A 22,094-nucleotide genomic window follows, 5' to 3' on the forward strand; every position below is an offset into this window, starting at 1 on the left:
AGAATCACTTTCACCTCTGCAAGTGGCTACTGTTAATCTATTATATATTGTAGTTTTAAATGTTTTTCACTTATGTCGAAATAAAACACAATGAAAACAAAAACTGGAATCTTGATAACTATGTATTTATAATAAATTATATTTGCTTGTATTTACAATAAATTATATTTAACTTTACAACTAAAATATATGAAATTTACAGATAAAATATACATTAAAATATACTGGGTTAAGAACAATAAAATACATTAAAATATACTAAATTAAAAGCGATAAAACCATAGCTTTTGAAGGCTACTGCCTTCTTCTCCTTCAGCGGTATTTTCTTTGTTCTGCAGTGCATCTTTAAATACCAGCAGGTTCATGGTACTCATCACGTGTTTCATTCCCACGTGTTCCGTTCTCTTGTGTTATGGAATTGGAAGTGGCCCGAGAGTGGGTCATATGGAACCGTTCATCCCTTCTGAGGATAGTAGCCTCAAAGAGGGGATGGATCTGCGTTTCTCTATCTCTATTAATGTTCACTGTGGAACAGATTCGCAAACTCTCAAGCCACTTGCAGTGTCAGAACTTATGCGCCCGATCGGTGATGATAGCATCGTCCGGGGAGATCTGGTGCTGCTTCTCCCAAAAATGCTTGGCCACGGCGGACTTACCATACTCCGCATTTCTTATTGCCTTAGTGTGCTCCCCCATATGATCTTTGAGATGGTGTTTTGTTTCCTCTACATAACGCTCCCCACAATTCGGGCATCTAATACTATATACGACCCCACTTGTACTCTCTTTTTGAATGGGGTCCTTTACTTGTGACACGATTGTGTGCAGCCTCCGCCCCAGAAGCTGCACATAACGCGTCTGATAATTTCTTAGTATTCTAGTTATATGATCGGTTAGACACGGAGAGTAGGGAATGTGTGCAGTGGATACTGGCGTAAAACATTCGCCTCTCCTCTGATTTCCTTTAATATATTTTTCTATAATCTTCTGGGGGTAGCCACATTTTGTAAGATCCGTTGTGAGGCATTCATACTCTACCTTCCTATCCTCGGAGGTACTATAGTGTGATTTTGCCTTGTCAAATAATGTTCTAACCACACTGTTCCTATGATGGTTGGCCTGAGCTGAATTGTAGTGCGACTATTAACCTTTACACATCGATTTCCTATAGACCTTAGTCTTTAGTTGTTGGTCTTCCCTACAGACCAACACATCTAGGAATGGCAAAACTCCTCCTTCTTCTGCCTCCGAGGTAAATTGTATGAACGGGGAGAAGCCATTTAAAATATTCAACACCTGATCTTCACTCCACTTTTGAATAATTGAAAACGTATCATCTCCGTATCTTTTCCAGGGGCGCATAAGGAGAACACTTACATTAAATATTCTAGCGCCTCGAGCTCCTCCATAGCTAAATTAGCTATAACTGCACTAATGGGGGAGCTCATGGCTGTACCGTTAATATGCTTATACATAGTATTATCAAACACCATAGTGGTGCTTGAGGGGCATAATTCTATACCTTTCTCAATATCCTCTAAAGTATTATCAAACACCATAGCACCACTATGGTGTTTAACAATAATCCACTGCATACATTCCCTACTATCCAGGTCTAACCGATCATATAACTAGAATACTAAGAAATTATCAGACGTGTTGTGTGCAGCTTCCGGGGCGGAGGCTGCACACAATCGTGTCACAAGTAAAGGACCCCATTCAAAAAGAGAATGCAAGTGGGATCATATATAGTATTAGATGACCGGATTGTGGGGAGTGTTATGTAGGGGAAACAAAACACCGTCTCAAAGATCGTCTGGGGGGAGCACACTAAGGCAATAAGAAATACGGAGTATGGTAAGTCTGCCGTGGCCAAGCATTTTTGGGAGAGGCAGCACCAGATCTCCCCCGGACGATGTTATCATCACCGATCGGGCGCATAAGTTCTAGGACTGCAAGTGGTTCGAGAGTTTGCGGATCTGTTCCACAGTGAACATTAATAGAGATAGAGGAACGCGGATCCATCCCCTCTTTGAGGCTACTATCCTCAGAAGGGATGAACGGTTCAATATGACCTACTCTCGAGCCACTTCTGATTCCATAACACAAGAGAACGGAACACGTGGGAATGAAACACGTGATGAGTACCGTGAACCTGCTGGTATTTAAAGATGCACCGCAGAACAAAGAAAATACCGCTGAAGAAGAAGGCTTCGAAACTATGGTTTTAACCCTTTTAATTTAGTATATTTTAATGTATTTTATTGTTCTTAACCCAGTATATTTTAATGTATATTTTATATGTATATTTCATATATTTTAGTTGTAAAGTTAAATATAATTTATTGTAAATACAGGCAAATATAATTTATTATAAATACATAGTTATCAAGATTCCAGTTTTTGTTTTCGTTGTGTTTTATTTCTACATAAGGTTGGTGAAATACATTTAAAACTACAATATGAATATACCCAACCTCAGAGGCCTGTTTGAAGAATGGTTAATCTATTAGTCCTTGTATCCCCCCATGCTAGCAGTTTTCCGACCCACCTAACACTGCCTCGATAGCATCAGCAAATATTCTTGCACCCTTTCTATTTAAGTGTATCCCATCCCTGTAGATGGCAGGCTCTCCTGTTAACAAGTACAGACCAGGCTGAAAAAAATTCTACCCCTTGAGCCTTGGACATATTTCCAGAGTCGAATTGATCGACAAGGCTCTCACCATATACTCCCTCCTATCGTGTCTGGGCAGAATTGCAGACACTTTCAAATTCAATCCTAATTCACAGCTTTTTTTTCAACAGTGACCTGTACATGTTAAGCAATTCTGCCGGTCTCCTACTCTTGATATCATTAGTGCCAACGTGTACAACTATATCACCTTTTGTGCCCTTAAAAGATGATATCCGCTCTACAATGTCATCAACATTTGCTCCCGTTCGTTCCACCTATCCTTTTTACAAAGCATGTTCCATGTTTCCCTGACAACAGAGTCACCAAAAACTACTAGTTTCTGTGGGACCAGCGTATTCTCCCTTGGGGGTTGCCGCTGTGTTGTGGCAACCCCCAATTTTATGACACCTAAGAATTTCAGGCTGCCCCAATTACTTTTATGATGACCAAGTGCAAGCTGTGGCATTGATGTGGGCAGCTGAGAGCTTAATGGGTCCCTCAATTTAGATCCTTCAAGGGCATCCACTCTGTCCTTCAAGCTCTCATATAGGCCCATAACAATGCTGAGTTGTCGCCTGATTTCCTTACACTCCTTACATCGCACACACACAAAGACATCCCCCATGGCAATATCATGTCCCATACCCATGTAACATGGCTCAGCGTAGCATCCTTGCTACAGTTCATCAATGTAAGAATTCAATTAGTCTTACAATATACTGACCATTCTTAATAATATTAACTTATAACTTGCCTTGCTTCCAAACAGTATGTTCCTCAAGTTCCATGTTCCCGCCCACCAACTCCACTCCACTCCATCAGCATCCTTACCAATGCTGTCTACTGGTATTATTTTACAGCCACAGCAAACACCACTGACCTCTGTGGCTGAGCACCCATTGGCATTAAGCAACTCTGGAGTAGTCCTGCAGCCTCCAGCCAATATGGACCCAGTTTCTTCTCAGACTTTTGACTTCCATCAAGTAGGCTTTTGAAACTCTTTCTTTATTCTTTGTGTGAATATGTAGTCAATAACCCATAATTTAAATTATCGTGGACTGCAATGTGTCAAATTTAAGTTATTCCAGATACAGCAAGAATTCAATGTTGAGCCATTAAATGTGTACTGCTGTTGTATTTTCAGCCGCTAAATGTCTTTTTCCCCATCCCAAAATTTTTACTAATTTCAAGGCGGCAGAACAACATGACCTTCGCGTAGCATAACCAACATTATTCAATTGTTTACTCTATTGCATAATGAAAATATTTTCTCTTTTACAAGTTAAATAGTACTGCATTACATAAATGAGAGCTTACATAAGCTCAATTTTTCCTACATTCTATTAATATTTTATAAATAAGGAAGGAGTTACTTTTCATTCTGTCAGTAGGATTTCTTCTTTACCAATACTCCTTATACGAATAAATTATGAAATGATATTTTAAATGGCACCTCTGTAGCTAGGTGGGAAGGAGCAGCAGTGCATAGCACACGCTTCTTGATTAGACCGGGGTCTGAGCCCGTCACCACCAAATACGGAGAATGCAGAAAGGTCAGGGAATGGCCACTGCATATCCCGGAGCAATATGGCCTTATTTGCTAATGCTCCTACAAACCAAACAACAACAACAACGATACTTTAAAACAAGATTACATAATTTAAAATAATTTAAAACTTATAATGTGTTCCTCACTATTCACACATGGGTAGTCCAATACTCCAGGATGACAGTGATGAACCCCAACCTGACCCCAAAAGTATCAAAACCTCCCTATGCAACTTTTAGTGAAGGAAGACATTTCGTCATAAACACAAATTTGAAATACAAAAGAAATACTATTAAAATGAGATAAAAGTACAACAAAACAATGAATTTAAAATGATTCAAGGAATTGAAACAAGGAATTTTTAAATTAATTGTTTTGTCTTACTTTTATCTCATTTTAATAGTATTTCTTTCATATTTTAAATCTGTGTTTATGAAAAAATGTCTTCCCTCACTAAAGGTTGCATTGGGTTTTGATATTTCTGGGGTCGGGTTGGGGTTCGCCACTGTGATCCTGGAGTATTGGACTGGCCGTGTGTCAATAGTGAAGAAAATATTATGAGTTGTAAATTATTTTAAATTATGTAATCTGGTTTTAACGTATCATTTTGTAATTTATTCGCATAAGGAGAATTGATAAAGAAGAAATTCTACTGACTGAATAAAAGGTAACTCCTTGTTTATTTCTAAAATAGCACTGTATGTAGGAAAACACTATTATTGGAAAATATAACCTAATACTTACCTTGCATACTCTGCAAGTTAAAATCTTGCAGAGAAATTGAAATAATAAAATAATATAACTAATAAGATTTAATGGAGCAGGAAGGCGCAAACGGTTGGCAAAATCCATAACTAATTGGTAACGTTGGAATTTCCATATGGCATCGCTATCTGTAAGTTTCGTTGCTGTTGCACTAAAAGTAAAAAGAAAAATTATTCAAAATATATAAAATAATTGAGAATCAGTGGTGCATTATCTTATAATATATGTGGTGAAGCGGTACCAGGGCCTGAGCTCAGGGGCCAAAAACGAAAAGATAAAGTTACATAAAAATGAACAAATTATATTTACTACTTCTTAACATTAATCTGATACATACAATGATCTCCTCAAGCCCTCAATTCTGTGGGGATAAACATTTATTCATTAATCTATATTTTACATTTATTTTATTAATGTAAAATTGTTTAAATTCTTTTATTAGCATTAGTATTAGTATTAGCCATATAGTTCAAGGTAGTCACAGGCTTTTGCTGCACTGGCTAAAAAAAAAAGTAGATAAGAAAATACAAATTATGCACTCAGTAGTAGTAGTAGTAATGGAAAATGAAGGAAGAAAGCGAGCATATATAGCATCAGCCAAAAAAAAAAAAAAAAAACCACTTCACCTGTCCGTAGCCTCCAAGAATTTGTCTAGTTCTCCCTTGATAGGATAGTTACCTCCTCACATAGGTAACTATCCAGTTGACTTCTGAATTTTTCCAAACTGTCAGCCTCAACTACCTGTGACAGCAACTTGTTCCAGTAATCAACAACTTGCTGGCTAAAAGAAAACTAAATACCATACAAATGGAAGAGTACACACTTTCATAAATCATGAATGCACACCCTATGTTTGAACACTGTGAAGAATCTAGATGCCTCTACAAGAAAACATTCCTGCATCAGCAGCTGCCCAATGCAAAAACATTCTAAAGGATAGATCAGTGACCAAAGGAAACAAGAATGATAAAACCCAACACAGCAAACTAAGGGATACAAAGACTTGCACGAACTATCATATCATTTTGGTGAATTTTTTTGCATGTTTTGAAAGAACAGATTATAAACCATACAGAATGAAATCCTGGTACAGTACCAGAATTTCAGCAATGGAAGGTGTAACCTGGGTGATTGGTAGATTAAGGGAGAACAACTATACACCTATTATTTACAGACAGTTCTAGGTCTTATTCTTATTTGTGCAGATTTTGCTGTATAAGAGGTAATCTGCATGTAATTCCAACAATGTTGTGCTAGCATCACTGTTTTCTTGACCTGTATGATGTTTATGGTTTCACATGGAATGGTGCACTTTATTTTAACAACATTAATCTGTGGACTAAAGAAATTCCTCGTGGCATCATACATTCATGGCATTAGTAGTGGCAAATGAAGCAAGAAAGAAAAATTATACAGCATCAGACAAAAAGTAAAAAATTAGAAATGGTGTAGTGTCAAAGTCTTGTTGGGATCACCGAAATAATGTAATATATCCTTTTTTTTCTCTGTTTGTGCATTTAACAGAACAGGATTAGCATAATCTTTAACAAAATGATTATCTGCCTCCTTTATTGAAGGATATTCCACTCGAAACTAGAAACCATGTAGTTCATGTGAAGTGATGCTTCACATCACAGTACCCGAATTCTATTTACCTAATAAATTAATAGTCTGTGTAGGGCCTGCTCCATGGTCTGCTTAGCCAGTGGACCTTGATTCCACTTGATTTTTTATTTATGGGGAAGTGGAGGTCACAAGCAGTCAGAGGTTTATTCTTTTCCGGTTCCCTATCTAGAAGTTCTACAGAAAATTGAAGATGTGGGTGCAATCAAATTCACTGAATACCACATATTTTTGAGTATGTCAAACAATCTGCAGAAATGTGTTCAGAGATGGAGACCATTTCAAGTACTTACTTACTTTAAAATTATTATTATTTCTTATTAATTCTATAATTCTATTAAAATAAATGTTAATATGTACATATTAATGTTTTATTTTGGCAGAAATAATAATTTCTTCCTTTGAATTACTTTTTGTGGTAGGCATTTTCCCCTTAAAATTTCAAAAATACAAATGGCATTCTAACTCTGAAAGGAGCCTTGGTGGACATCTGATCATTCAAATAGCAGCCACGCTTTTATTAATACTCTATATGATTATCTATTTGAATAAATAGACTATGCAACTTTCATATCTATTTTGAATTAAGGTTAAATATTTAAGAAACTATTTCATCATTATATTTAATCTAATTTTTATTGAAAAAAGGTCACTCATTAAAAAATATGAACAGGGATACTGAAAAGCCTGTAGTTTCGTGTAGAAATAATAACAATAAAATTATGAATATAACCTTGTTTGATAAATTGGTCCTTTTAAAACATAGATTCAAAACTTTAATATTTTATTAAAACATTAAAAACATTTTGTTAAAACATTAATATTTTGTTCAAGAACCTGTCAAATTTAGTGTGTTTTCTTTTCTGTTTTTTTTTATAGATAACAGACAAATTGGAACATTGTGCCATTATAAGGTACTCAAAGAAGAAGGGTTTAACACTGAAAGAAATCCATTATGATATAGTACATACTTTGGGTACATCTGCTCCATCACATGCCCTAGTGAAAAAGTAAGGAGAGAGAGACCTACATTGGGCAAACAATTACTAATTGCAATGAAAACATTTATGCATTATATGATATGATGATGCCAGACTAGTGATTATCAATTCATGAAATAGTGCAGACAAGCTAAAGACATCTCATAGGAACAGGTGCAAAACATCTGAGAAAGGTTTCTGGAAGGCGGGTCACTTGGCTTCTGACAATTGATCAAAAACAAGGTCAGTGCAACAGTCCCTTAGAATTGTTTGCACATTAAAATGCATATCCTGATCAGCTTGAGTTTAAGCAGTAGCTGAAAGAAAACAAACAGTGAAGTTCACAGATGGCAGAAAAACAGTTCTATTAGATGGAAAGTTAAGCAATCTTTAGGCATTCCAAAGGAATAATAAGGTGGATATTGTTTCAACAGGTCAAACTGTAAACAGCAGTATACTGCTTTAATCACCTATTACTTCAATTACGAAATGCTATCAAGTGTGAAAGAAAAGTAAAAAAGTGTTCTGAAAAAAAGTGTCTTGTTGCACCAAAATAATGGTCCTGATCATATATCATCAGTGTAGGTAAAATGCTGCTGCTACTACACCTGCCTTATTTATCAGATTTAGCCCCAACTTTTTTTTTTAAAACCTTAAATTTCACTTGACTGGAGAAAAATTCAAACCAAATAAAGGGTTTATATTATTTGTTTTCGACTAAAAATGTAAACTGAATGTGGTGTAATAAAATGATGTACAAAAATACACACTACTGTAGTGCATAAAAGAACTGTTGGAAATGGCAAAAATTAATACCAAAAGGTGCTAACTGCTACCTATATATAAGCCAAAAAAAAAAAAAAAATACAACTTCCCAATGAAAAAATTATAAATAAAGATATCAGAACAGACAAGCTACAAGGGAATGCACTCACCTAAGGAAATTGCAGGGAATATATACAAATCTTTTACATGGTACAATGGTGTTCATTTTTGTACATCATAATATTTTTCAGATTGACAAATCATTTTACAAGAGCAGAGATATGCATAGATGCATAGCAGCATCACTGGAACAAGTGTGCACAGCTCCGGGAAGACTATCTATATTGAAAATAATACACAACAAATGGTGTTAATCTACTGCTTCACAACTAGGCTATAAACTTTTCAGTACCTCCTTGTAAACTCCAATATCAACATGCACAGCAAAAAAAAAAAGAAAAAAAGAAAAAAAAAAAAGAGAAATATATATATATATATATATATATACATTATGTTTGTTATTTGGTTTTTAGGAGCATTAGCAACTAAGGCCATATTGCTCCGGGGATATGCAGTGGTCATTCCCTGACCTTTCCGCATCCTCCATATTTGGTGGTCACGGGCTCGAACCCCAGTCTAATCAATAAGCGTGTGCTACGCACTACTGCTCCTGCCCACCTGGCTATGGAGGCAGTGCACCTTCATGGGGTGGGACTCTTAGTAACCCTAGGTATACCCTTCATATACAAGTTCTAAAAGTCCCTTCTCTGTACCTAGTATACTCGAGGTGACTGCTCAGGTGTGAATTAACATAAGCAGAGATTGAGGAGTAGTGTCCCCACCACAAAGGAATGTGACCATGCCTCTCAGGCACAGGACAAAACTAGGTAATAAATGACTCTCACTGACAGTACAATACCACCACTTTGCTTGTTGGAGGCTTGAAGTAGTGGAACCCATTTAGTCTCCAGAGCAGCAAAGCTCTGGCAACTCTTCCCTCATGCAACATGACTGTTTGTCTTTTGGGTTATGATGGGCACCAAGGCAAGATCCAATCTTCCTTACATTTCCAGGGTATAGCTCTAAAACAATGTTCACAGGCTGGCCACCAGACAATGCATTAGTAACGCTCTAGGAGATATCTGAATCAGCCAGTGTATAATCTTACTGCACCTACTCTGCTAGAGAGTGACTGAAGGGAGTCCAAGTAATGTGCAAGAATATATCCCATCTCCTTGCCCTAACATGGCGAAGCCACATTATGTTAAGGTGCTGGGTATATATTCTTGCTGTCTGTAAGTCACACCCAAATATTTCATTACTTCCTACACATCTTTTACTTTATCTACTGAATTCATCATGAATAGTCAAATTAATAGAACAAACTTATCTGTAAAAAGATCTAAATCTTTCAAATACTTCCTCATTATTTTATAAATATATATGGTCTCAATTCCCAACTCAATAATACCCATTTCCACTTAAAATCGGCCAAGCACCAGTTACTTTTTCAAACAGAATCCCATTTACTGATTGCCTCAACTGCTGCTCATCTTGGTTGTCCTAATTATTCACTGTATGATTCCTCTTGTTTCACTTGTGCAATATGTCTGTTCTGATATTCTCTACAAATAAATATTTAGTAATTTGGAATCTCCTCTTTTCGATCTTCTCTGGATTAAAGTCCCTCTATCCTGTTCAGTCATATTCATCTATTGCCTCTATTGTTCTTCCAACTCCACTAATCACTTGGAACTCTTTGACTTTCTTTCTCTAATGGCGAATTATAGCCTTAGTTGCTAATGTGCCAATAAAATCCAAACCAACCAACCAATCCTTTCTCTAAAATTCAACTTTCTCCAGTCAAATTTTCATTACTGTGAGATAGATAATTTTCCTTGGTGATTTTAATGTTCACAACTCCAGGTAGCTTCAGTTTTCTAGTCACATGGACCCAACTGGCAGAGATGCTGAGGCTTTTGTAATAACCAGAGACCTTGCACAGATTGTTCATTTGCCTATCAGACTATCAGACAATCCTAACCACACAGCCATTCAAAAAATTTTAGGAAGGACACGGATCTGTTGAAATGGATGCAGAGAAGAGCAACAAGATTAGTTGAGGGGAGCAAAAGGGTTCTCTTACCAGGAAATACTTCGATTGTGTAAATTGCAGCATCTGGAGATTAAGCACCTGTGATGAGATCTAATTGAGGTTTAAGACTTTGAATGGATTCAGTAAGCTCAGTGCTGATGGGATCTTTCCTCTTGCTCAGACTACACACAAGGGACATATATTAAAATTGAGGAAAGATGGTTACAGGATAGAGGTAAAGTGTAAAGTGTGTTTAGGGTCTAATGGCACCAGGGATTTCGCCCATCTCCAAGTTGTATACATTGTTTGTGCGTCACAGTACACTGTCAAGGCCAGAGATTTTTAAAAAGTGTATGGGGATTGGTAAGTGTGTAGTGTTGTGTACAATTGTTCTTCTGACCTTTCAGCCAATGGGCCCCTGTCTTTGAAATTTGCCTTCAGTCTGTGTGGGGGGGGGGGCTGATTGTTGGAACAAACTTCTATCTGGTGTTGCGAAGGTGGGTAGTTTGAATAAAGCCAAGGAAGAACTAGACAAACTGTTAAAGGGGATGGACAGATAATACCTTCTCCCCCAAGAATAAAGCCCAGAAATGGTGTTTTTGCTGATGCTGTATAGGCTTACTTTCTTACATTATTTGCCACTACTAATACTAATATGTGATGGTCTGATTTTTGTCATTGAGTTGAATGATTCATGATCTGATTTGTCTTGAGAATGGATGACCCACTGGGAAACTACTTTGCAAGCTAACTGCAGCACTCAGAGTCTGTATAAATTATGGACTGTGGGTGGTAAAAGTTAGAATTACAGACATTACTTAGCTAAAGAGCAGCACATTTTTCTATCCAGTGTAAAGTTAACCTGACAAGTGACCCTTAAAAAAAAAAAAAAAGTTTCCATGTTAACTGATAAAAAATCTGAAATTTTTTCTAACTTTCTAAATATACTCAAACTTTAACTGGAATAGTTTCAAAGGTGATTTTTTCTAGTTTTTGTACAGAAATTACATGCAGAACTTGTCAGCTGCTACACCACCTTTGGAACTATTTGGCTTTTTAATTTAAGAGTAGCATAATACCAGACAAGCACCAATGATGTGTTTGCTTTAAGTTTCAGATTACTTGTTTTTCTTCTGTCACTAATTCAGTGGTTTCCAAAGTTGGCGACACTGCTCCATGGGGGGGGGGATTTCCAAGTGGGCACTAAGAGGCAAGGAGTGCACTGAAGGAGGAGGAGGACCCCAATTTAAGATTCCTGCTAAGTGACTTTAAACCAGACATTAAGAAACTGGCATAATTTCATCAACCCATCCATGCCACTGCATTAAGAATTTATTGAACAGTGAAGCTTTACTAAAGGTATCTAAATCTTGCCAGACTATCAAATTTTGTAAAGGATCAAGTTCATCAATTTTGTTGAATTAAACACCTTAACTGGATTTTGAAAAAATGTGCTATTAATTGTTACTGTTTTGAATTTTATTGTGCTATTATCTTCCTTAGTGAGTCATGTAAACCGCTAGTCTGAATAATGCTTTTTATAGGGTAAGATGGGGCAATGGGGATGGATTTATGGAACCAAGGGGATGGTGGCTAGTTCAATATACATCTGCACTCTTACACTAGTTGTTTCTGTAATATTTATTGTTGTTGTCATAAAGTAAGGATAATAACACAAAACCTGATATTCTCTCCAGATAGCTGCTAAACTGCAGGAAATGAGATACACAGTTTCAAATATCATCTATTGTGAAGCGCATCATACTGAAATAAATTTTGAAATAAACCTGAAAAGGAAAATAATTAATGGCAACACATGCATGCATGCACACATGAAGCATAGGATATGATGGGTTAAAATCTGGAGTTATAGTGGAAAGAAAGAAATAAAAATAAAATAAATTTGATATGACAGATGCAACAGAAATGCCAAGGATGCATAAATATATATTGGGTGGTTATAAAATAAATTTCACTATTCAAGAGACCCTAGTGGCAAAACGGTTAGAGATAGCACTGTGAAAATCAGTAGGTATGTCATTAGGATATGGGGAGCGATTTATAGAAGAAAAAAAAATTAGTTCTAATTTCTGCCACGAGGGGAGAAATTGGCACTGTAAACATGAGATGGAATACTTAACTTAGGATTAGATTTTAATATCAGAACTTAGAAACCTACAGATGTTCTATGTGCTTTCCTTCACTTGAGATGACATTCTGAAAGCAGAGCACTGCTTGCGACACAGTTTTGCTTAGCATCTTATTGGGGATATTATTTATTATTATTAGCCATATGGTGCACCTGACAAAAAAAAAAAAATAATTTCTAAATTACCCTGAGAGAGAGAGAGAGAGAGAGAGTCAAAAGTAGAAGAGAATCACCAAGGAAGAGAAGAATGATGATATCCAGCTCAGGACCCTGGGTGTGCCAAGCCCATACTTACATGATGTGAGCCACTGGGGTTAATATTGGCTACATGCCGTTTAATGCTTGCTTTCAAATAGACAAGCATCTGTATGCTACCATGGTAAACTCTGTCTTTCAGGTATCCCCATAGTCAGAAATCAGAGGGATTGAGATCTGTTGATTGAGTTGGCCAGAACTGCATAATTTCTTCTAGAAATTATGAGATCATTTCCAAACGTTGAATGGAGCAGTTCCTTCACTAGTCAATCAACGTGGAGAAGGGTACAATCTTGCACGAACACTACGGTCTCCAAGCATTGCCTTTCTTGCAGAGCGGGAATAATGTGATCTCTTAGAAGAGTGCAGTACCATGCACTAGTTACCGTACACCTCATGGGGCCATGAGGTGTAGATTCTTCAAAGAAAAACGGTCTGATTATAAACTCTGCTGTGAATTCACACCATATGGTAATGTATGGCCTTTGTAGCAGTCTTTCATGCACAGCAGGTGGACAAAATGTTCCCCATATTTGTCAGTTTTGTGCATTTACAGCCCAATGAAGAGTGAAATGTGCCTCATCAGACTACAAGATCATTCGAGTGCACGTATCATCAAGTTCCATACGAGCCAAAAATCATAGGGCAAAGTCTATTCATTGTTGCTGATCACAAGCCTTTAGTTCTTCCACTACGTGAATCTTGTATGGGAACTGGCATAAAATTATTCGAAGCACTTTACGTATAGTAGACCAAGGAAGGTTCAAGTCACACTTCTGGCACAACTGACTGGTAGTGTTTCACATTATGACCTGGAGGCCATTGCAACTACTTCATCCACTACCTTCGTTCTGATGCGTGGTCGTCCCCTGTTTGGAATTACACCTAACTCACATAACTCGCTTCAAATTTCTTTATTAGTTTTCAAAGCCCCACTAACGTCAAAGGTCCTTTACACAAACCTTTCTTTCAAAAGTTTCTGATATTCACATAGTGCTGCATTAGTGTTACTACTATTCTGGTAGAATAGTTTTACTAAAAGAGCACGTTCCTTTTTTGTAAGAGCCATAATGGTTATTGAGAGTGGTGTAGGAATTCGCTTTTATCTAACAGGATATCATTTGCATAAGCAGCATGTCTTGAAGTAAATGACAACTTTTACATATGTGAAGTGCTGTTTTTCCATTGGTGACAGAAATTTTAACTAATTTTTTTTTCTTCTATGAATCACTTCCCCATACCCTAAATGACATACCCACCGATTTTCACAGCGCTAACTCTAACCGTTTTGACACTAGGGTCTCCGGAATGCATATGTATATGTATACATATACATATACATATGCATATGTATGTAATAATAAGTGTGAAAGTAGGAGTGAAGTTGTGAGTGAAAGTTACACAAGATGCTAGAAGGAAAAGGACAGCAGAAATATGAGAAATGTAGGTGTTAAAAGGGGAAAAGAACGTGAATATCCTATAAGTTATTAGTTAGTTATTTTGGTTTTTAGGAGCATTAGCAACTAAGGCCATATTGCTCCGGGAATATGCGGTGGTCATTCCCTGACCTTTCTGCATCGTCCGTATTTGGTGGTGACAGGCTCGAACTATAAGTTATGATGAATTAGGTAAAATTATAGGCTGAATTATAAAGCCAATTAGAAAGGAGTGACCTGTAAAGTAAAAATGATAAATAAATTAAAGTGACAAATAAATAAAAGTAATGGTAGTTAGCATCAGATAAGGGTGGATAAATTTGGCTATATTCAAAAGGCAGTAGAACAAATATGCAATAAAGTCTGATGTTAGCAAAAGTAAATATTGATACATGATCAGGTATTTCTTCAGGGGACTACACCTGATCACGCATCAAGGACTGCGTTTCTATATTTGTCCATAAATATGAAAGAGAAGAAATTTAATAATAAATTGAGTGGGACAGAAATTATTATAACTCTAATACGGACAAGGTAGTCTGATTGCAGTGTATGTTGTATAAAATAATTAATTAAATTAAAATTAAAACTAATTGTATATTGTAAGTACAAATTCAGATTAAGGTTGCAAATAGAAGTTAGGTGGATATAATTTGTAGAATTTAAAGCTTGCAAATGGTATAAGATTGGGCAGTGAATTGAGGATAGGGAAGGAGTAAAAGATATCTGAATTATATATATATATATATATATATATAAAATGCTTTTTTTATTTTAAATAATATTAATAATAATATTCATGTACATAATAAGCAGAAATATGTGTGCATGTGCAAATTTGAAATTTTATATACTTAATGATCTTTTAACTGGAAAATGAAGAGAATAAGAGATTGGTATTTCTATTTTAAACTTTTTTTTTTTTTTTTGATATTTCTATTCTACCCCGATGAGACAAAACACGACCAGCAAGTCGTTATGCAAATCGAAGAAAGTGCAGGTGAACTATGGCATGTGTGTGGGCCGGGACATGGTATAAAAAAACACCTGATACTGAACTCCATTAATCAGTGTTACTCTTGTTCTTCAGATGGGAAAGGCAGCGGACTTGAGCAAGTTTGACAAAGGCCAAATTGTAATGGCCAGATGACTGGGTCAGGGCATATCCGAAATGGCACGGCTGGTGGGTGGCTCGTGGTCAGCTGTGGTTAGTACCTACCGAAAGTGGTCCAAGGAGGGAAAGCCACGAAACACCGGCGAGGTGTTGGACGACCATGGCTCATCGATGCACGAGGTGAGCGAAGGCTCTCTCGGATGGTACACGGCAACAGAAGGGTGACTGAGGCACAACTTGCTGGTAATTGGAATGCTGGTGATGGTAGTAATGTGTCACAACAGATAGTACATCGAACCCTGATGAAAATGGGACTGCGTAGCTGCAGTCCACTCCGAGTGCTCATGCTAACCATGGTTCACCACTGAAAGCACCTACAATGGGCATGCAAGCATCGAAACTGGACCTTGAGTGATTGGAAGAAGGTCGTCTGGTCTGACGAATCACATTTCCTGTTGCACCATGTGGATGGCTGGGTACGTGTGCATTGTTTATCTGGGAAAGTGATGGTGCCTGGATGCACAGTGAGATGAAAACAAGCCAGTGGCGGCAGTGCCATACTTTGGGCGATGTTCTGCTGGGATACTCTGTGTCCAGTCATCCATATGCCGGACACTCTGATGTCTACTACCTACCTAAACATCATAGCCCTGGTAACCACTGAAGGGAATGCTGACCCATGGGGAGTTGTGTACAAAGTAACCACTAAGAAGCTCCCCAGAGGCAAGGTCATATCAACCATAAAATTACTGAACAGACTTTACACCAGATCATGGCAAGACACTGTCAATAATATTCTAGATGCTACATGCCAGCAGCCTGTTGAACTACACACAATGGAACAGCTACAGCTCTGCATGGAGAATGAAACATACTGCACAACTGCAACTGAAGAACCCTTCACTCCAGCTGAGCTCAACTTAGCTGCATCTAGAATCAGAAACAAGAAGGCTCCGGGCAGAGACATGCTTGATCCAGAAATCATCCAGAAAGCCATTGAACTTATTTCCACTACCATACTCAACCTGTTAAACCACTGTCTCCACTAAGGGGCCCAGGTGCCAAATGATTTATTGAATAGTTGGTCAGAACTTTATCATTGCGACTTGATTTGTCAATTGATAGTGCGGCTGTTTTGTTTGATCCCTGTGCAATAAATTATTTTGAAGAGGCTCTTCCTCCTAGTGGTCTGGGCTGGGCAGCTGAGGTGATTCCTCAGCTGGCAGATTGAGCCTATTTTGGTTGGTTCTTTTTGTAATTTCGTGTGATCTAAATTTTGTGATATATGCCAAAAACGAGAAGGAAGATCCCTGTTCCTCGTCGAGGAGTCAGGAAAAGAATCTTCGGCAGAGTCTTCGGAGGGAAGCTCCGAGTCTTCGAGTGAAGAAGAATCAGAAAAGGTCTTGAGTCGACCATCTGAGAAGAAAAGGATTCCAGAGGGGAAAAGTTCACAGGAAAAGACACGTACAGTTACGAAGAAGATTTCGAAACAGATACAGTGTAACCTAGAACCTATTACCTTGCAGGAATTAGAGTCTTATAGAACTAAGCTACGGCTTTTTGTGTCGGCTTTGAATAAGCCGAGCGCACACGACTTGAATATTGTAATGGGATATTGGGACAAGATGGTAATGTATGTGGAGTCTTTGACTATAAGGAATGTACGTTTAGAGACGAAGTTGAACACTTTAAAGGAACGAAAAAGGAAAGCAGAACAAGTCCCTGAATTAAGATCATATGCAGAGGCGGTCAGTGCGAGTCTAGAGACCAAGTTGAATACTTTAATGGAAAAAGGAAAAGCAGAACAAGTTCCTGAATTAAGATCATATGCAGAGGCGGCTAATGCGAGTGAGATTAGATCCAAGAATAAATCAGTTATAGTGAAGGCTAATGCGGATAGATATAATACCAGTGACCAAGTAAAGACCGAGTTAATGGCACGAGTTGCACCGGTTTTAACTAATGTCAAGGTAGTATCAGTTCGTCCCATACGAAACTGCTTCTGAGCTGGACGTTAAGAAAATTGAAGAATGCACGGAGGTGCAAAAGTTCGGAATGGAGGTAGAAAGGCCCCTTCGCCGACTTCCCAGACTGGTTATTTTCGACGTTAGTTCAGATGTAGATCGTGAGTCCTTTAATAACGAATTATGGGAAAGGAATTTGGTGGATGGATTTGACAATAAGGACCAAGTGCTCTCTGAAATAAAAATATTAGCAAAGAATAAAGCAAGGAATTCCTCAGGATATAATGTAGTGGTGGAGGTTTCCCCACGCATACGAAGATACTTGTTGAAATATTCTAGAGTATTTTTAAATTGGAGTTCACACCGTGTCCGGGAATTGTGGACTCCAACACAATGTTACAAATGTATGGCGTATGGCCATGTAGCCCGGTACTGTGACGCGGGCGAGTTCTGCAGTCACTGTGCTGGGAGTGGACATACATTCAAGTCTTGTACGCAAAGAGCAGAAGCTCCAAAATGTGTAAATTGTTGGCGGAGGAGGATGCCTTCTGAGCATGATGCTAATAATAGGATATGTCCAGAATATCTAAAAGCGGTTGATACCCTAAAGAGACGTACAGAACAGGATTAGTGGTGTCATGCGGGGGGCTTCTCCTCTTCCAGTGATTGAAAAAGACTTCTCCCAGCAGTGACTGGGGTCGTCAGTCACAGTGGCGTCTGTGTTGGGGTTTGCAGGAACCGGACAGGTGTGTGTATGCATTGATTGTGAGATAATTTTGTAAGATCAATTTGTATTGAATGAAATTTGTATTATTATTTAGTCTGAGAGGTGTCAGACAATGTTTGCTAGATAGGGCAACCTACCTCCTCGCGGTGGGGACGGAAACTCGTGAGGGGGGCGGAGACGCCGTCTCCCCCGCGAGGCTAAAGGTTGTGCTTTCTTTAATTTGTTGTCATAAGTCAAGTTAGACTTTGTAATTGTTGTTTTGTTAAGGTTGATTGACCTAAGAAAATTGTAACAAATAAACAGTTATGAAATATTGGTAGATGGGCTAAGGCCCAGGTGACCAGTTAGGAATAGCTTGAATATGATGTCTCCACTAAGGATTCTTCCCCACACAGTGGAGGCCTGCAACCGTTAAACTTATACTGAAGAATGCAACCAAGCCACGTAATCTGCCACAATCTTACTGGTCCATTGCACTGCTTCCAGTCTTCAGCAAACTTCTCACACGGATGATTGCCCATAGAATAGAAGCCTACTACAATGATGCTGTCTCTCCTCGCCTAACCAGTATGGTTTCCGGAAAGGAAGGTCCAAAGTAGATGCACTGCACTGGAAACGATCATTGAAGCTACTACCAATTGCAACTCCAAATACTTTCCATTAATCTTCTTCGACTTTGCTGGTACCTTCCATTCCCTCTGGTGGCCCAGTGTCCTGGGCAGGCTCTGGAGGGTGCAACTCCCAGAAAACTTATATAGATAGATCAAGACCTACCTCCAGGACCGGTGAGTTGTCGTGTCTGCTCCCTAGTGCAGTGTCTCCAGACTAGTGTTCAGGGGATGCCTTCAGGAATCTATCCTGGGGCCTCTCCTCTGGAATCTGGTGTTGGATGATTTCTTGAACACCAAACTCAACAATGTACACATCCAGGCCTATGCAGATGACTTGGTCATGCTCTTTTCTGCCAATAACAGAGCCGAACTGGAAGTGACTGCCAGCCAGGCCATCTCTACCCTTCAAACTTGGGCAGAGCAGATCAAACTTAGATATTTAAGCTCTGTTTTTAGTTTAACTGTAACACTATTGACCTTGATTTGGGGTGGTCTTCTCAGATCAAGGGTACCTTTTAGTAGGATTGAATTAGTTTTCTCTGGGGATATCATTAGGTTGTTATGCTCTGCCCAAGTTTGAAGATCGCACCTAGGAAATATATCCAGCGCTCTCTTCTCCTTCTGCCCTCACGTGCCTGTTGCACTGTCAGCACCCATGCACTCCAGGGTCCTCACTGGATCTCTTCCCCTGGACCTGGAAATTGTTCATCATGGGTTGCTCTACCAATTAGCCAAAGGAAGAGAGTTACCTGCGCCGGTTTAACCACTGACCCAGCAAATAATAGAAACACTGAAAAGAAGAGACAATGAACATCTAACAGACATCTGGCAAGAAAGATGGCAGACATCAACTAAAGGTGCTGTCATCAAAAGATTCCTCCCAGATGTCAGGGCCTCTTATCCCCTCACACCTGGCTGGTTTTCGCCAGGATGCTATGCTACCTACTTCCTCACTGGACATGGCTCCTTCCAGAAAAAACAACATGACTTCGGAATTACAGACTCACCCCACTGCCACTGTGGAGAGGATCAAACGTGGGAGTACCTTGCCCACAGCTGCATATTCACCTATTCACCAGGCAGAAAGTGCTACCACCACCACAGTATCTGAATCGATAGGTCAAAACAATCATGGCTGCCAATTGTTGCTGCGCATCGCTGAGCCAGATGCTAATGCCTTAAACAACTTGACTAACAAACCATCTGGAGTACAGAACCCAACTTGATCCCTCACATCTTGAGTAGTCAACTAGTCTCCCCACCTTGGTTGGGACAACACTAGCAGTGCAATCAAAGAGAGGGTCCTCACATACCTAACGAATTCCTCATCACTGACTACTGGACCAACTTCTCCTCACTGGACATGACACGTCTCATCAAGAAGAGACCTAACATTGGTCCCTGACTTGACCATCCTATCTTGGACTCCCGGTTTTGACCTCTTAACTATTCATTATCGTGGACTACTGGACCAGCCTTCAGTCTGGATGCGGCACAGACTCCCCAAATGGGGTCCCAATGACGACACCTGGACAAGACCTTCCCGAACATTATCCATCCACCATAGCAGCCCTCATGCTGATAAATCCACCAAATTATTGGCTCCTACTGACTGGCCGTACCTACCCTGCACTTGCGGGGTATCTCTCCCTTTTATTTTATTTATTTATTTTTTCTCTCTCTCTCTCTTTTTTTTTTTTTTTTTGGATGGTTTTTTCAAAACTATATTCAAAGCCATATTCAAAACTATGCTGACTTCCTACCAATATATACGGATGGTTCCAAATCTCACTCAACCACTGGAGCAGCAGCAGCAGTGTTTCCCTCTGCTATCATTTCAGCTTCTCTTTCACCTGAGTATAGCAACTTTTCAGCAGAAATTTATGCTGTATGCAATACAATTAGCTCTAGAAAATTTGACTCTTCACCCATCTGCAAAATATTTAGTTTACACTGACTCTCTCAGCTCAATTAGAGCAATGCAGAATCCTTTTCATAAGGATCACCATGTTATAAATAAGAGCAGGAGTTTGCTATTGAAGACCACCAACAACTAGTGAAGTTTTGCTGGATTCCAGCACATTCAGGCATTGTTGAATGAACTGGCTGATATTTCTGCTAAAAATCCATCCATCAACTTTAGACTTAACCTCTGTCTTCATTCCAGCTTCTGATTATAATATCATAATTCAAGCAGCATACCATGCACAGTGGACAGAGCTATGGCATAAACAAACAAATAATAAACTCTTCCAATTGAAACACGATCCAAAAATTTGGCACTCAAGCATTCAGCAGTTCAGCGAGAAGAAGTGGTATTGCACAGATTAGAATAGGACTACTCATCTGACCCACCTCCATCTACTCACAGACGATGATCCTCCTCAGTGTTCACACTGCTCGGAACATCTAACAGTCAAACATATTTTGATTGACTGTGCACATTATCAACAACATTGAACTTCAGTATTTCTTTCTCTGGCTAATCTCTGAGAATTGATTACATTAAATCATATCATTGGAGAGGAGGCAAATATTAATGAACTTTACTGTTTTTAGAAAGAAATTGGAATTTATGATTGAATATAAATAGTTTCTGAGCTGGAATGAAATTGAGTTGGCTTCATATTAATTATTATTTATAACATTCCTATGAATAGGCGCACTATATCCACAGCAGCTTGTGCACCATTAAACACCCATACCACACATCAATCCCATCAAGCATCTGTGGTTTGTGTTGGAACATCAACTCCGATCTCAACCATGGACCTTACAGGAGTTAAAGGATCTGCTGGTTACGTGTTGGTACCAGATACCACAAGACACATTTAGAAATCTTGTAGTAACCATGCCTCACCGGGTCAAGCTGTTTTGGCTGCATGTGGAGGACCAACATCATATTAGGTAGGTGGTCATGATGTTTGGGCTCAATGGTGTATTCTATTCTATTCATTGATTCATCATTGATTGATCTACTCATGAATTTCTATTCATTGATTGATCTACTCATGAATTTCTATTCATTGATTGATCTACTCATGAATTTCTATTCATTGATTGATCTACTCATGAATTTCTATTCACTGGTTCTTAATTTATTATTGATCCATCTATTCATGAATTTCTATTCAATGATATTTCTATTTTAAGCATTTTTGTTTTTTTTTTTTTTTTTGCAATTTTAAGCAGAATCAATTTTTTTTTCATTTTTCTGAAAATAGAAAGATGTAAAACATTTTTAATTTTTTATTAAAAAAAAAAAGTACGTCGTATGATAAGTATTACAATCCATTAAGAAAAAGACAACCATTGGCATTGTTTAAGCAGAATTCGAAAAATACCCAAAAATATTTTACAAAAATTAAAAAAGACATATTGGGT

General features: G+C 38.3%; 1 protein-coding gene across 1 annotated transcript in view; it reads right to left on the reverse strand.

Moving 5' to 3' along the window:
- LOC150089487 (transient receptor potential cation channel subfamily M member-like 2) overlaps positions 1 to 22,094 on the reverse strand; it is a 933,932-nt gene that overhangs the window by 185,034 nt on the left and 726,804 nt on the right. The window contains exon 23 of the mRNA XM_090390003.1: positions 4,971 to 5,142. Within this exon, the coding sequence (XP_090246129.1) occupies positions 4,971 to 5,142 (172 nt within the window). The remainder of the gene's footprint in view (positions 1 to 4,970; positions 5,143 to 22,094) is intronic.

Source organism: Mastigoproctus giganteus, chromosome 2, assembly GCF_048544385.1.
Source record: "Mastigoproctus giganteus isolate SK-2022 chromosome 2, ASM4854438v1, whole genome shotgun sequence".
NCBI lineage: Eukaryota > Metazoa > Arthropoda > Arachnida > Uropygi > Thelyphonidae > Mastigoproctus > Mastigoproctus giganteus.